We start from the raw sequence: 15,810 nt of genomic DNA, 5'->3' as shown, positions 1-15,810 counted from the left end.
TTCAACGCACATATTAAACAAATATGTAAGACTGCGTTCTTCCATTTGCGCAACATCTCTAAAATTAGAAATATCCTGTCTCAGAGTGACGCTGAAAAACTAGTTCATGCATTTATTACTTCCAGGCTGGACTACTGCAATTCATTATTATCAGGATGTCCAAAAAACTCACTGAAAAGCCTTCAGCTAATCCAAAATGCTGCAGCAAGAGTACTGACAGGGACTAGAAAGAGAGAGCATATTTCTCCTGTTTTGGCTTCCCTTCATTGGCTTCCTGTTAAATCCAGAATTGAATTCAAAATCCTGCTCCTCACATACAAGGTCTTAAATAATCAGGCCCCATCTTATCTTAATGACCTTGTAGTACCATATCACCCTATTAGAGCACTTCGCTCTCGCTCTGCAGGCCTACTTGTTGTTCCTAGAGTATTTAAAAGTAGAATGGGAGGGAGAGCCTTCAGTTTTCAGGCCCCTCTTCTGTGGAACCAGCTTCCAGTTTGGATTCAGGAGACAGACACTATCTCTACTTTTAAGATTAGGCTTAAAACTTTCCTTTTTGCTAAAGCATATAGTTAGGGCTGGACCAGGTGACCCTGAATCCTCCCTTAGTTATGCTGCAATAGATGTAGGCTGCCGGGGGATTCCCATGATGCATTGAGTTTTTCCTTTCCAGTCACCTTTCTCACTCACTATGTATTAACAGACCTCTCTGTATTGAATCATATCTGTTATTAATCTCTGTCTCTCTTCCACAGCATGTCTTTATCCTGTCTTCCTTCTCTCACCCCAACCGGTCACAGCAGATGGCCCCGCCCCTCCCTGAGCCTGGTTCTGCCGGAGGTTTCTTCCTGTTAAAAGGGAGTTTTTCCTTCCCACTGTCGCCAAAGTGCTGCTCATAGGGGGTCATATGATTGTTGGGCTTTTCTCTGTATCTATGAAGCGCCTTGAGGCGACATTTGTTGTGATTTGGCGCTATATAAATAAAATTGAATTGAATTGAATTGAATTGAAATATGAGCACAGCGCAGAAAGTGCAGTGCTCATATAGTTCTTGTGTATCTACACCGGGGCACCGTCTCCTGTCAGAAAAAAGCCACTTCCCTCCAGCACTTACTTCTATGAATTACCATCGCACAGAGATGCTGTGGCAGAAGATGAGGAGAGACGTGTGCTGGAGTTGTTGACACAGAAGTGAATAGAAAACAGGGTTGAGGGGAGAAGACACTAGTGGTCGAGTGTGCGTGCCTCCTTTCTCTCCATGCTAATTTTCTTGGCAGGCTCTTAAACAGAATTTTAATTTGCTCCGTGTTTATGATTCAGAACAAACGCTGCCATCTCAGCGGCCAATATAATCTAATTATTAACACAAATGCATGGACGTACATGTGCTGATGGGCACACACATGCACTAAGAAATGTATTTTGTATGTCTAATGAACTTGGCGAGCTTTCAGGACTAATTTTCCATTTCAAAATATGCTCTTTGTGAATAGAATAATACGGGCCTAAAGGAAAACCTTAAATATTCATACATACTTAATATGTGATGTATAGAGAACATCTAGAGTGTGCTATGGGCACTTAAAGTAATTTCATGCTAATTTCTTGGCTGGAGCTGTGCCAGAAGGGTCAGAGCAGAGGGGAAAAACACCTGAAGAACAAAATAATAATGATAACAAACATCTGATTTACTAAATTGTTTTTGTGCTGGTCAAACTTTAACAGCATGCGAGAGCTCTGGATGCAATTAGAAGATTGTGAAGCCCGCAACTAAAAGCAAACAAAACCAGAGGGGACGTTTACCTCGCTGGTATTTCCGTTCATCACGCCAGCACGTTAATTACACCCGATGAGGGACTGTCAACTCCTGCTGCTGTTTTGCCAGCAAACCATCTCAGTGTTTAACCCTTTAAAACCGGTCAGAGCGGGCACGCTCCGTTTTGCGTAACTATTTTTAAATCCCGGTAGCTCTGCAACCACGTAAGCTAGCGCAATAATTGTTTTTGCATATGAAACCGGAGGAGTTGTACTTACATCTTATGCCATCAGCTTGTCCTCGGTCACAGTTTCCTTCCACATAAAGCTTTGCAAAAACTGCATAAAAAGCACTTGCAGCAACAAAGACATAATATTCCAGAAACACGCTTTGCCGATCCGGTCATTTTCGCGGAAATGTAGTTTTTTACCATCAGGGCCTCATGAGCCTATACTGGTGTTTTTAAAAGTTATGTTTGACTTTATGACTTTCTGTGTGGTTTCTGGGATGCTTAGGACTCATATTGCACTGCTGGAAATAGTTTATTTTGATGCATATGCTGCTTTTTTGCAAATTTGCATTATAATATTTATTTTCGTTTTTCCTGCAGTGTATAAAAATTGGTGTATTTCAAAAATAAAACTATGAAGACACTCAAAATAAATTTCCTGTGGTGGGAAACTATTTTGTGCAACTTTTTTGTATTTACAGTTTTGAGGGATAAGCCTCTTAAATTTCTCTAACTAGAAATATATGTTAAAAAAGCAAAAACGATTTTCAATTTTTTTGTAGTTTATTGCACTTTTTTGCAATTTATGTAATTACTATGCACTTAATGCAGACATATTATTAAAATGTAGACTGTAATGGTTGTATTGATGTACAGCAACTTGAAATGCTCCCAAAAATGGCTCCACAGCATGTAAACATATAATATAAGCTCTGGCTGACTTGGTTCTATGGTAGGTCTTAAAGGGTTAACATGAGGCATCAGATGTTGATGAGTCCAGATATCCCGTTCATTCAGGCTGTGCACACAACACATACTGACAGTCACATCAACCCGACTCTGGCTCTCACATGGAAGCAGTTTCCTAATATAGCTCCTTAAATTGTTAATTGATTAGTTTTGCAGCTGTTTTCTTTACTCGTGATGTTACCAGAGCTGTAATTTTGACTGTTACCACTTTACCACCGTCATCACGTTTGCAGCCCTGCGCGGTTGCTGGGGGCTTGACATACAGAAAGTGTCAGTTTCGGTATGCCTCACTGTATCAGAGTCAAAGCCGTCTCCTGCTGTGAAAACACAAACAGAAAATAACAGGGAGGAGACGGAGCTACAGCTGAGAAGCGAGGATTCAGAGGAAGCTTGATGACTTGTGACGACTTGTAGGTTGTAGAGATCAAGGTTACTGCTGGGGTTGGAGAGTAGAGCCTGAAGACATCAAAAAATGAATTAATTGCATAAAGTGTTGCTATTGAAACATAAGACCTATGATGAAATCTTGCATGTTTGCAGAGTTTTGGACTTTTCCCCAATTCTTTGGTTTGGTTGGTTGTTATTTATTTAGTCTGTCCATTAACAGGTCTATCAGTGCAGACATGTTGTTAACCTCTTACTGAACTAGGGTCTCCTGGGGGTAGCAGCCAATCCCAACTGGCTCTGGGCAGTTGGGTTTACAAGGGGTGAGCCTTGCAATAGTGATCTGATGATGGAAAAAAAAGACAAATAGTGGTTACAGCTTGCAGCCAGCAGCATTTATAAGTTTAAGTACATCAAGGGTGTTTTCCATCCTCCTTTTCCGATGAGCCTATGGCATTGATTAGAGGTTGCCTCATTCAAAGGATGAATCCATTGCCATGAGGTGCTTGGAGCACCACTGTAGCAGTGACACAGCATAAATCAAATGTAAGTAGCCTAGATAGTGTTTTTAGTGTATATATAATATAATATAAAAGTATAATATTACTACTTTGGGCTACTGAATTTATCTTTTCTTACAGCCCTTAGTTCCTCATGATATTAGTTCATTTCTGTGTCCATTCTCCCAGGTCGTGTCTCCGGTCTGTCATGTTTCTATGTATGTTTATCCGGATGATCTGATATCGTCGTGTTGGTGTTGTTCCCAGATCATCATGAAAATGTTGTTCCAGGTTCAACATTGCAAGTGACCAATCACATTATTGTGACGTTATTCTTTTGCGCACCAACCCATTCGTGCATTTATGAAATTCCAATGTTGCAAGGACAATATCAATTCTGCTTAGCGTTTATTAAAGGGTTAGGGTCCGTTGATCGGCGGACAAAGGCGGTTTCTCGCAGCTTAAGTACAGTTTTTTGTTTTACGCCGGTTTTTCCCGAAGTCGCAAAAGTATGACATCACAACATTCTGATTGGTCACTTGCAATGTTGATCCTGGAACAACCTTTAGTATGATGATCTGGGAACAACACCAACACGAGGATATCAGATCGTGCATGTTTATCCCCAAGTTCATGTGTCTTAGTCTGAGTCTCAGTGTGTGTTACTTCCTGTTTTATTTTCATAGTCCTCTGTCTCTGTGTTGTGTTTACCTTTTGTCTCTTTAGTCTGATTAGTCTGACATCCTAAAAAAGGTCAAACGTGGTGGTGGTAATGTGATGGTCTGAAGTTCCTTTGAGGACTCACTGATTATGTGATTTACTTTTGCACAGAGGTTCAGGTTGGTTTTTCTTCCTTTAGTAAATGAAATAATAATTTAAATACTTTTTCCCTACGCTGCTCGTTTTTCTGTGGCTGTCTCTAGTTACAGCTCCAGCATTCACAAAATGTTGCCCAGTGCCAGCTGGGACCTTAAAAGTAACAGATTCAGTCACCTAAATCATACAGTGTCATATAAAAGGGTAACCAGTGACTTTTTCTTTCTACTTTTTACAAGTATTGTGTTAACATTTGACAGATCCTGAAACACAAGGGCTTGAACTGTTTAAATATTTACAGCGCTAACTAGAAAGATTTGTGTTTCCCATTTTGACAGGTTCCTCATAGACGTGCACGTACATTTGTGTCTGTGCTTGTGTATTTAACTCTGTTTGTGTGTGAGTGTCTGTGAGAGAGAAAGCGGGAGAGGTCCCCAGTGGCAGGAATGACATTTGAAAGTGGCACCCCACTGGGACCAAGACAGCTATCTCAGTGCTTACACAGACACACACAGACACCCACACAGAGTGCCTGGTTGTTCTGAGTCGGGGCAATCTGTCCATCTGTTAGTCTGTCAGTTGCATGTCATCCTTAGTAAATGGGGTTAACAGCCACTGCTGTATTAAGAGAGGCAGGGATAACAAGTCCTCGTGCCAAGGAGAAAAATACGGGTGGGGGTTGGGGGGGTAGAGAGGGAATGAAATGGCCACGAAGATGAAAAAGCAGCAGAGAGGGAGGACGCATTGTAGCAAGTGTAGAAAATTCTCTGATTTAGGGCCTGTGATTGAGGATAATAGTTTCCTACCCTGCTGAGTTTGCTGTGGTGAGCTACGAGCGAGAGGGAGCAGAGGAAAAATGGGACGCTGAAGTGGCTAAGAGAGGCCGAGAAAAGGAGGGGTCATTTGTGAAATAGCAGTAGGGCGAGGTGAAGCAGATGAAGCAAATGAGGAGGAGGAGAAGAAGGAGTAAAAGGCGGAGGGGTGGGTGAGAAAGAGATCGTGATGAAAGCAGGTGCTGTTTCTGAAATAGAATGGGAATTTTCAGTTCCAGTAAATACACATTATGGTGCACACACACACACATATACACTAAAGACGGCAACATTTCCATTTCCATGTTTTTATTTGAGCACTAAATGCACAAATGAGCACAGCTTCTACGTGGATATGTATTGTGTGTGTGTGTTTAAATACACAAACTGCAGTGTGTCGTGTTCTGAGTAATTCAGCTGAATGTTTATCAGAGTTTATTGGAGGCTGTGGCCCCCTGCCTGACTCAATATCTGCCAAACTGGTAATTATTAAAATCTTGGCATAACACAGCCTCAAACTGTTGACACCTTCAGTTGTATTACTGAGCTAACGACCCCTGCCCCACCCCCACCCACATATGGTTTTCCAGAGCTGTTTCCACATGCGAGTGCTAAAACCTTATGAAATCCAGTTCTATGAATTGTGCCCTCTTTTTATTTGAGAAAAAAAGTTCTCAACACTGTAAAGCCTGCAGGTGCAGCCAGCTAACCAAAAAGAGCCGTTCTGCCAACAACATATCCACCACCAACAGCAGCTGTGTGCACTGAAAGAAATTTAGGAAAATGCAATTTTCCTCTGTGTGTATGGTCGTCCAAGCAAACACGGAGTGCATGCTTTCTGTCTTTGTCCAGTTTACTTTTCAACACCCAAACCAAACACCCCACCAAGTTCTATATCACAGGCTACTGAAGGGAATTACCAAACCACAACGGCTAATTAAATGCACGTTCTTTCTCTACTGCAAAGGAGACTGGTATGAAACAAATACATTCAACTACCTAAAACAATCCTTAAAAGTATTCAGCAGCATATGTTGATAGTCACCGGCTCCCTGTTAAATCCAGAATTTAATTTAAAGTCCTTCTTCTTGCATGTAAGGTTTTAAATAATCAGGCTCAATTCAATCCAATTCAGTTTTATTTATATAGCGCCAAATCGCAACAACAGTTGCATCAAGGTGCTTTAGATCCTACAATAATACATACAGAGAAAAAAAACCAACAATCATATGACCCCCTATGAGCAGCACTTTGGCGACAGTGGGAAGGAAAAACTCCCTTTTAACAGGAAGAACCCTCCAGCAGAACCAGGCTCAGGAAGGGGCGGGGCCATCTGCTGTGATTGGTTGGTGTGAGAGAAGGAAGACAGGATAAAGACATGCTGTGGAAGAGAGACAGAGGTTAATAACAAGTATGATTCAGTGCAGAGAGGTCTGTTAACACATGAGTGAGAAAGGTGACTGAAGAAGAAATACTACACCTATTTTAGTATAACTAAGGCAGCTGATCCAGTTCTAACTATATGCTTCAGGAAAAAGGAATGTTTTAAGCCTAATCATAAAAGTAGAGCACTTCATTCTCAGATTGTTGGGTTACTTGTGGTTCCTAGGGTATTTAAGAGTACAACTTTCCCTTTTGATGAAGCTACGAGTTCCAGTTGGATCAGTTGTCTCTCTTAGTTATGCTGCAATAGGCCTGGACTGCCAGGGGCTGTTTTCTTCATCCTTTTAACTCTCCCTGTGTTTATACACCACCATGGATTCAATCAGTAGTTATTATTAATCTCTCGTTCTCTTCCACAGTGTGTCTTTTTGCTGCCCCTCCCTGAGCCTGGTTCTGCTGGAGGTTTCTTCCTGTAAAAAAGGAGTTTTTCCTTCCCACTGTCGCCAAGTGGTTGCTCATAGGGGGTTGTATGATTGTTTGGGGTTTCTCTGTAATATTGCAGAGTCTTTACCTTACAATATAAAGGGTCTTGAGGTGACAATTATTGTGATTTGTCGCTATTAACATAAATTTGAATTTAAATTGAACTGAATTGAAACAAAAAGTTTTAGTATAAGGTAAGGCCCCACCTCGGCTAGGGAAAATGCACATTCTCCAACCAGTTGGCAAGTGATTGATCCTCCTTGCAACTAGTCACTTGAAGAATGCCACAGTTGCCCGAAGGCTGCAGGAAAGACAAAAATCCGTCTCCAAACACTTGCCCAGAACTCTCTGAGCAGCAGTGGAACTATGAAAAGTAAACACAAACCTAACACGGTGACTGTTTGCTTTTAAAGGAGATGTGGTGCCTTTTTAAAATGTTAGTTTCATCTTTTACTTGGAAGGGCAACATTATCATTCTTTCTCCAAGTTTCAGTTATGCTAAATAGATGGTTCTCGTATATTATTCTTCTACTCCAACTGAGCACTCAAAGTGCTTTTGATTACAATCCTCGTTTACTCACATATTCATGCAACACTTTTGGGCTACTCGGAGTTCTTCACCATGCAGACTGGAGTTGAGAATGATTGGACGACCCACTCAACCTCCCGAACTTGGTGGTTAGTAAGCGACTGTTTGCAGGCAACCAAGTTGCGGCTCCTGAAGACCATCGTTATACCGACGGCACTGTGTGCAGCGGAGACTTGGAAATCAACTGCAAAGATCAACCACCATCTTGACGTCTTCCAACAACGTTGTCTTCGACGGCTGCTCAAGATCACATATCGGGATCGCATTACCAATGAAGAAGTATATCGCCGTGCGGGAGTAGAGCCGCTCCATGTCCAAGTCACCAAGCGTCGGTTCAGATTCGCCGGTCACATCCTTCGGGTACCGGACCCTGACCTGCCCGTGTCGCCGTTCTGTGGAACCCGAAAAATGGAAAGAGACGGCGAGGAAGACCTAAAATAACATGGAGGAGGACTTTCCTTGAAGATTTACGTTCAGTCGAACTGTCATGGGATGAAGTAACAACATCGATAGACCGAGTTCGATGGCGTTTCCTTGTCGATCGGCGCGGGAGGATCTAAGTCTAAGTCTAAGTTTGCAGACAAGTCAGTACCTTCCAGGATTACTACTTTTTCCTTGTGGCTTTTCTGTGGTTTAGCAATTGATCTCACAGCAACTGCCAGCAACCTCTAGCAATCACTCATCAGCTGCTCCTGTAAATGGCGGTTAGATGGCCACCAATCAGTCTCAAGACCTGTGTGACTGGGATCAAAATCCTACTTTAGGATTTCACAGTGCGAGATAAATAAAGACGAATGCTGCCCATGTTATTAAATATGAAATCAGGACTAAAGCTTCCTCAAAATGATGTCAAATAAACAAGTTATTCCCAGAAGATCTTTAACTATTTTTCAGCAGTGTTGCTACCACCGTTTCTGTTTAAACCACAAATAACTTCAATCAAAACAAATTTCAAAAAAATCAGTTTAGCTACAAGTCAAAGAATGAAGAAAATAAAGAAATGATCTGCCAGAAAAAGAAAAAATCACTTCTGTCGTAGGTTTTACGTCAATCTTTATTTTACCATGTGTCTCAAATCATAGTAATTACAAAATTAATTGAATTAATTAACATTAATATGTGTGTTCAAGACGCAGTGAACCTTTACATTCCTTTGGTAGAATCCACATCGCGACCTCCTTTACTCCTCCCCTCCTGCTGAGCTCTGTGTGCGGCTGCTCTTACTAATGCTGAGTCAATTACTACTGCAGGTGCCGAGCCTAAAAATGGGCCAAGGGTTGTGTGCGCCTGTGGGGGGTTCAGTTAAGGTGTTTACTCTGTATGTGTTCATTTTCCTCGGCTTTGTATCTGTCAAGCTTCTAAGAGGAAAAAAAAGCAATTAGTTCTACAAGAAAGAGAAGGGAAAATGGAAAATAAGAGTTATTCAAAGAAAGCTCTAAAGCCCACATGCAATCTATACACACTCCATGTATTTTGAGTTAAGGGAAGAAACTGTTAGGAAAGATGATGAAATGATTATGAACATTATGCAGTTGTTATAGGATATATAATGTAATATTTTAGGATATATAATTATAAAATAGTTCATATATTTGATGAGGAGAATGCACATCATCATGAAAGTCCATATAATTTGTGTTCTGGAGAACTTGCATTGTGCAAATGTCTTTTGTCAACCCTCATTTCTTTATATTTTGCAAGGAAAATGGGAAACAGTTGAAGCGATTTAGTGAAATGTGCAAGCGTAAATGGAAATACAGCATTTTAAACTAAATAAAAAGAATCTCTAAAATGTTACTGCTCAAGAACTTTGCCCAGTACTGTGAAGAAAAGGTTTAAAGCAAACACACCATTAATTGTCTTGCATGCAGTCTAACACAATCCAGAGTCGGTTGCTGGTGAGGGGTCATGTTATAACCAAAATACACCAAGACCCAGTGGGCTTATGCGCACACTGTGTGAGTCAACAGAGGGAAGGTCAAGCGAATTGTCCTTCGAGGTGCCTGAATGTCCATCTATTACTCAGCATTCCAACCAGTAACTACAGTAGTTTAATATTTGACTTGAGACTGAATTATAATGAATCTCTACAGAAGAATTTTCTTTTTGAAAAATCTCCAAATGCATGCAGATATTTCTTCTATAGAAATCGAAATATCAGTGCAATCTGTTCGGTGGCTGGTTTTGCACATCAAAGTGTTGGATTGATGGACAGCCAGATGGACAGATCAGTCAACAATTATCTTTACCCTTTGGCCTGACTCCTAGTGCTGCAAAAAGAGAAATCTGAAAGAAAGATGAGAGAGAGATGGGAGAGCGACAGAGTGCGCTTTTCACAGAGAGATTAATTGGACTGGGCTTTGCAGGACTGCTGCTTTGTCTTTTTCTCATCAACAGAGCAAATTAAGAACTTTTCAAATATTTGTTAGCCTGCTTAACATATTCGCTGGGTCGTTCGCTTCAACTTGCCTCGTTTTTAAATGCTCTTTAAACAAAGTCATTGTTTTCTGCTTTCGTTTTCATTGCCATGCAGTGTGCACCCTTTGTTGCACCCTGGGCTGACTCTTTGTAATGGAAATAACTGCAACTTCCAACAACTGTTTGAAAAGCCCAAACACACACACACACATGCCGAAGTTCACAGCTGAAAGACTGAACATGTATGTGCATTTGCTGCACGTCACGCGTACGTGAAAAACAAAGTCAAACGCATCTGAACACATGAGCAGATTCACTGTAATTACATATTGCGTGTAAGCTGTCAAACTTGCACACAAACAGTCGCACTGCATAGTTGCACACAGTGCTCCTGACAAGGCTTATTGTTTGTCCTTGACATTTTCATGTATTTGATGAAAGGCTGGTATGAAAGGGCCATGTGTTGGCATCACAAATCTTCAAATGTGGAGCGATTTCTTTGTTCCCTCTCTCTTAGCTGACTCAAGGGACTTCTGTGCTCGGGGTTGACTTGTTAATTAAGCACACGGCTGACTGATTCAAATGTGTGTATAGAAATTTGCACACAAAGTGGTAGTTACAGGAGATGTGAAGGGACTTTCCAAATGTACCCTTCATTAGTACTGCAGCAAACTGGAAGTGCAACCAAACAATATATGGAGAAACACTCATTATTATTCCTTCCTAAGTTACTATTTTAATAGACGGATGGATAGATAGATAGATAGATAGATGGATGGATGGATGGATGGATGGATGGATGGATGGATGGATGGATGGATAGATGGATAGATAGATAGATAGATAGATAGATAGATAGATAGATAGATAGATAGATAGTCATAAATCTAAGCATAAACTGCATATTTTATGGCTCATCTTATAGCAGCCTTAAATATGTTTTGCTTAATTTTTAAATGGACGGATCAAATACTTAACTTGTCCTACAAGGTCAGAGATCCAAGAAGGTATTCTCAGTGCTGATATTTTTAATATCATGTAATGGTCTGTGTTTGTCTGGGTCAGAGAATGATGTCCTTGTTCCACATTTCCCCAACATAGTTTACAAAGAGGTCATTAAGGGGAAGGGCAGACCAATTGTGATGGCCAGTTGTGTTTCCTTGTCTTTTTCTATGGTTGCTTAAGTGTTAAAGTTAGCAAACATAAAGCAAAATCTTTGTTTTTCCTTCTCAGTGCATGTGAAGGCGGGGACGTGTGAGGTGATTGCTGCCCATCGCTGCTGCAACAAGAACAAGATCGAGGAGAGATCTCAGACTGTCAAATGTTCCTGCTTCCCTGGACAGGTCGCCGGCACTACTCGGGCCATGCCGTCCTGCGTCGACGGTAGGTGTCACTTGATTGGCGTTTGGGTATCTTTTGCGTGCGCTTGCGTAGTGGCGCTGCCTGATGTGCACCTGTTTTGAATGTTGGCTAAAATGCCTTAGTATGGACTTGAACTCATCATATGTTTTCTTTGTCATGCATCTCAGGCAGAGCACTAAAGTTCAGATTGCTTTAATCGACTCTGAAAGAAAACAAGAGAACACTGCATTAGCAGATGAGCACATTTATGAAGATGAGTGCTGACAGTCAGGCCACACGGAGGAGCAGTCAATATCAGGAGTTAGCAAGAGGTTATTTGAAAGAGACTTTGTTCAATGCAGGTGCTACATATGACCGAGCCCCCCTGTGTGCTGCAGTATACTGAAAAATCTAAGAATTGATACACGACCAGGTAAACTCTGATTTAACTGCCAAGGCATAGAAGCCATCAGTATTCTCTTGGCAGCATTTCTGTGTACTGGTAGCCAGAATACTGACGAGAAATGCATGGAAGCAAAGTGAAGCCTTTCTCCCACTGCCCGTTTTATGTGCAGTGCTGTTTCAGCAGACTAATTTATTACATACACTGCCTCTGTCTGTTTCATTTTTGTGATGAATTCAGAAACATTCTGAATATGATGGATGGCGTGGGGTTATATTCTGAACACAATCAATTCAAAAGTAATTAAATATTTGCTTCTCAGGTAAACCTTAAAGGTACAAGAAACAAAAATCTGAACTATTCCAGAGAGAAAAGGGAACGTCTTCATCTCAGTAAATAAAAAATGGAATCTTGTGTTGTTCCACAACTATACTACAGCGCCATGTTCCTGAATTATTGTCTATTAATGTAGTGTTGATGCTGAATGTACCAGACATGTGTTAAACAGCTTTCATTCAACCTATTTATGCATGCATTATTTGCATTATTTATGTATGCACTCACACCAATCAACTAAAGACAAATATTAGGGTTTTATCACAGAAAGAAGTCCACGCTGACTTTCCCTAACTTTAGGTGCTCCTGCTGCACAAACCCCAGTCTTGCTGTGAGATATGAGCGTACATATTCGGCACATCCACAATCAAACCCAACCACCTCCTGCTGACTGCGATATATTTCATAAATGTGCTGCCTAATTTCCAAAGGTAATCCAGCAAGTGATTATCTTGCAGCTAAATGTAACAATTTAACTGTGAAGAAACTTAATTTGTAGGAGATGGGGTTGGACAAATTCTAAAATGGATTATAATGAAGCAGCTCAGGAAAAATGCACCATGAAGAGGAAATCTTGTGTTTTTGTTATTATATCGAATTTATCAGTAGTCAGCGTTATGTAAACATCAGAGGACTCCCAACAAGGATCTTGATAGCAAAAGATATTAATCTGCAGGAAGTATTATCTTTACGAAGCTCTTTTGTTCGCTGCAAATGAGAAGTTGATTTTTTAGACCCAAATGTATTTGGGCATTTTACCCATAAATGAGATTAGTATTTAGTGATGAACATTCTAAGCTGTAAAATGTGCCTGGAAACCCGTCATCCACTAATGCGTCTGTGTTTACAACATCAGTATCCAGCAGGCCCTGCAGCCTCGCAGAGTGGCACTTGATGAAATAACTGACCCAGTCTCCATTTCTCAGTTGTTTCTGGGTTTCGGGTGAGCGCTCAAACATGATGAAAGATTCACTTACAATACAACATGGCACAGCAAGATGAAGGGCTGGAAGGGTGGAGTACATCTTACTTACTTATGGCACCACAGATATACAGTACCGTGAAAAAACATTTACCCCTATCCTTTATTATTTTATTTTATTATTATTTTTTGCATATTTATTACACTTAATTGTTTCAGATCATCAAACAAATTTTAATATTAAACCTGAACCTGAGTAAATACAAAGCACAGTTTTTAATCTTTGAGTTTAAGTTTATTAAGGGGGAAAAAGCTATCCAACCCTATGTGAAAAAGTCATTACACCCTAAACCTAGGGCTGCACGATTTTGCATAAAATGAGAATCACGATTATTTTGCTTAGAATTGAGATCACGATTCTCTCACGATTTTCTTTTCCAATATAAATATTTATTGCACTTATTAACTGCACATCAACTTCGTAACAGTTGAGACTGAACATAAAAACAATAAATAAACATAAAAACAACAAATGTCTCACGTTTTGTCTTGCTGCAAAATGTTGTACTGCTTGAAATTGCGTCTCCACCGTTGCTCGACACTGCGTGTATAGAGCAGGTAGAGCAACAATAGAAAAATAGTTGCGGGACGGCACTGTGTAGCGTTTGTCTAGGGTGTTGATCGTTTTCCTAAATCCCTCGTTTTGCACAGTGTTGATGGAGCCATATCTTTGGTCAGGTGATAAGTAATAGCCTCCGTAATTTCTTTGTGCCTGCGGGAGGTCGACGTGTATAGGGAAGCGCTGTATAAGGTTCCCGTTATTAATGTTTGGGTGGTTGACCGGGACGGATTTTCTCCGGTCACTCTCTCGTCATCCCTGACGTGCTCTCCGTTGTTTTTTCCTGCTAATTTTAGCAGCCAGCTTCTGTATCACGTGGTATAAGGCTCCGCCCTCGTCATTTGTTGAGCAGGAAGAGTGAGCGCTTGTTTTCATGCAGATTACGTCCCGGATCAAAATGCGGTACAATCGTCGTCTTTTTTTTTTTTTTCTTTCTTTTTTTTTTTTTTTTAAATCGTTGTCATTTGGAAATGAGATCGCACATAAGTATGAATTGAGATCGCGATTTTCTAACGATTAATCGTGCAGCCCTACCTAAACCTGACAACTAGTTGTGCCTCACTTAGCAGAAAGAACTGAAACCTGTTTGGGATAAACAGCAATAAGGAACTGTGGCCCACTCTTCTTTGCAGAATTTTTTCAATGCAGCCAGACTTTGACGAGGCCGTCCAAAACCTTCATTTTGTTTTTATTACTGAATTGTTCAAAGGTAGACTTGCTGTGTGTGTCTGGATCGTTGTCTTGTTCCATAAAGCAAGTGAGTTTGAGCTTCAGGGCATGAAATGATGGATGGGCAGGATTTTTGGTAGAGAGCAGAACTCCACTGTTATTACACTGTAATTACACCCAGGTCCTGAATCAGCAAAACAGACCATCACACTACCACCACCGTGTTTGACTGTTGGATTGATGTTCTTTTTATGAAATGCTGGGTTTCTTTTAATTTTTAATGATCAGAATGTTTTGTAGCAAATGTGAGATAAGCTTTTGTGTTCTTTTTTGCTTCCATGGTTACCAGTTTCTTCCAGTCTCTTTCCTATTGTCGAGTCATGGACACTGACCTGAACTGCAGTAAATGAGCCCTGCAGTTCTTTAGATTCTCTTCTGATTTCTTCTGTGACCTCCTGGATCAGTTGCCAACAGGCTCTTGGATTTTCTTTGGTAGGGTCGACACTCTGGAGAAGATTCACCACTGTTTCAAGTTTTCTCCATTTGTGGATAATGAGTCTCGTTTGCTGGAGTCACAAAGCCTTAAAAATGGTTTTGTAACTCTTTTTAGACTGATACATGTGTCAGCTGTTTCATTAGTTTGTGTCTTTTTGAGCTCTTCTGTTTCACTTTATCAAACTGGTTCTATTCATTCAAAAGGCCTGGCACAGTCAACGGCAAAAAACAGTTAATTCATGATTTAACAATGGGGAGAATTACAACAGGTAGGTTCGGCCAATAAATTAAATCATGAAAAACTGGATTTCGTATTTAATTGAGTTATCTTTGCCCTGCTAAACAAAATACTCATATTAACTCTCAGAGTTCTTTAACAACGATGCCTGCATACAGTTTTAAATCGTGTTTTTTGTTTGGACGTTGGATCGTTACTAAAGTTACACACTAATGCATTTAATTACCTGACAGTGTCTCATCTTCAGAGTGACAGTTAAAGAAAAAAAGATTCATGACAACAGCTTTTATGTGTTCACACATCCAGTCAGTCAGCTCTTTTTTCCTTTGACATTTAATCATGTTTTGTTTTGTTATATTTTCTGCTGGTGTTTCATTATTTGTATTTAAGAATCTCAACATGGAAGAGCTGGTTTTGGCTAATTAAATTCACATGATTCCTTTGCCCATGAAACCCATGCCTCGGGTAATTATCAGCATTTTAAAAATCATTTTTCTATTGCTAAAAGTTTTATTTCACATTAGCCTGAAGGTTAATGGGATCAGTTGTCGTTAACAGCATCTCACTAATTATCTCGTGAGTTTTTATTTGTTCAAAACTGTGTAAAATGCTGTACTTGCACAATTGGTTTTAAAGAACGATGGTGATGTTGTCTTGAATAACATCA

General features: G+C 40.4%; 2 protein-coding genes across 2 annotated transcripts in view; both read left to right on the top strand.

Moving 5' to 3' along the window:
• The window catches only part of csad (cysteine sulfinic acid decarboxylase), a 294,077-nt gene that overhangs the window by 39,100 nt on the left and 239,167 nt on the right, over window positions 1-15,810 (top strand). The window lies entirely within an intron of this gene.
• LOC146495445 (chemokine-like protein TAFA-2) overlaps window positions 1-15,810 on the top strand; it is a 104,934-nt gene that overhangs the window by 78,716 nt on the left and 10,408 nt on the right. The window contains exon 3 of the mRNA XM_085146975.1: window positions 11,354-11,503. Within this exon, the coding sequence (XP_085003101.1) occupies window positions 11,354-11,503 (150 nt within the window). The remainder of the gene's footprint in view (window positions 1-11,353; window positions 11,504-15,810) is intronic.

The sequence above is a fragment of the Neolamprologus multifasciatus genome, chromosome 20 (assembly GCF_963576455.1).
Source record: "Neolamprologus multifasciatus chromosome 20, fNeoMul1.2, whole genome shotgun sequence".
NCBI lineage: Eukaryota > Metazoa > Chordata > Actinopteri > Cichliformes > Cichlidae > Neolamprologus > Neolamprologus multifasciatus.
The sequence above is the reverse complement of the archived record's forward strand: the minus strand, read 5'-3'. Positions and strand labels throughout refer to the sequence as shown.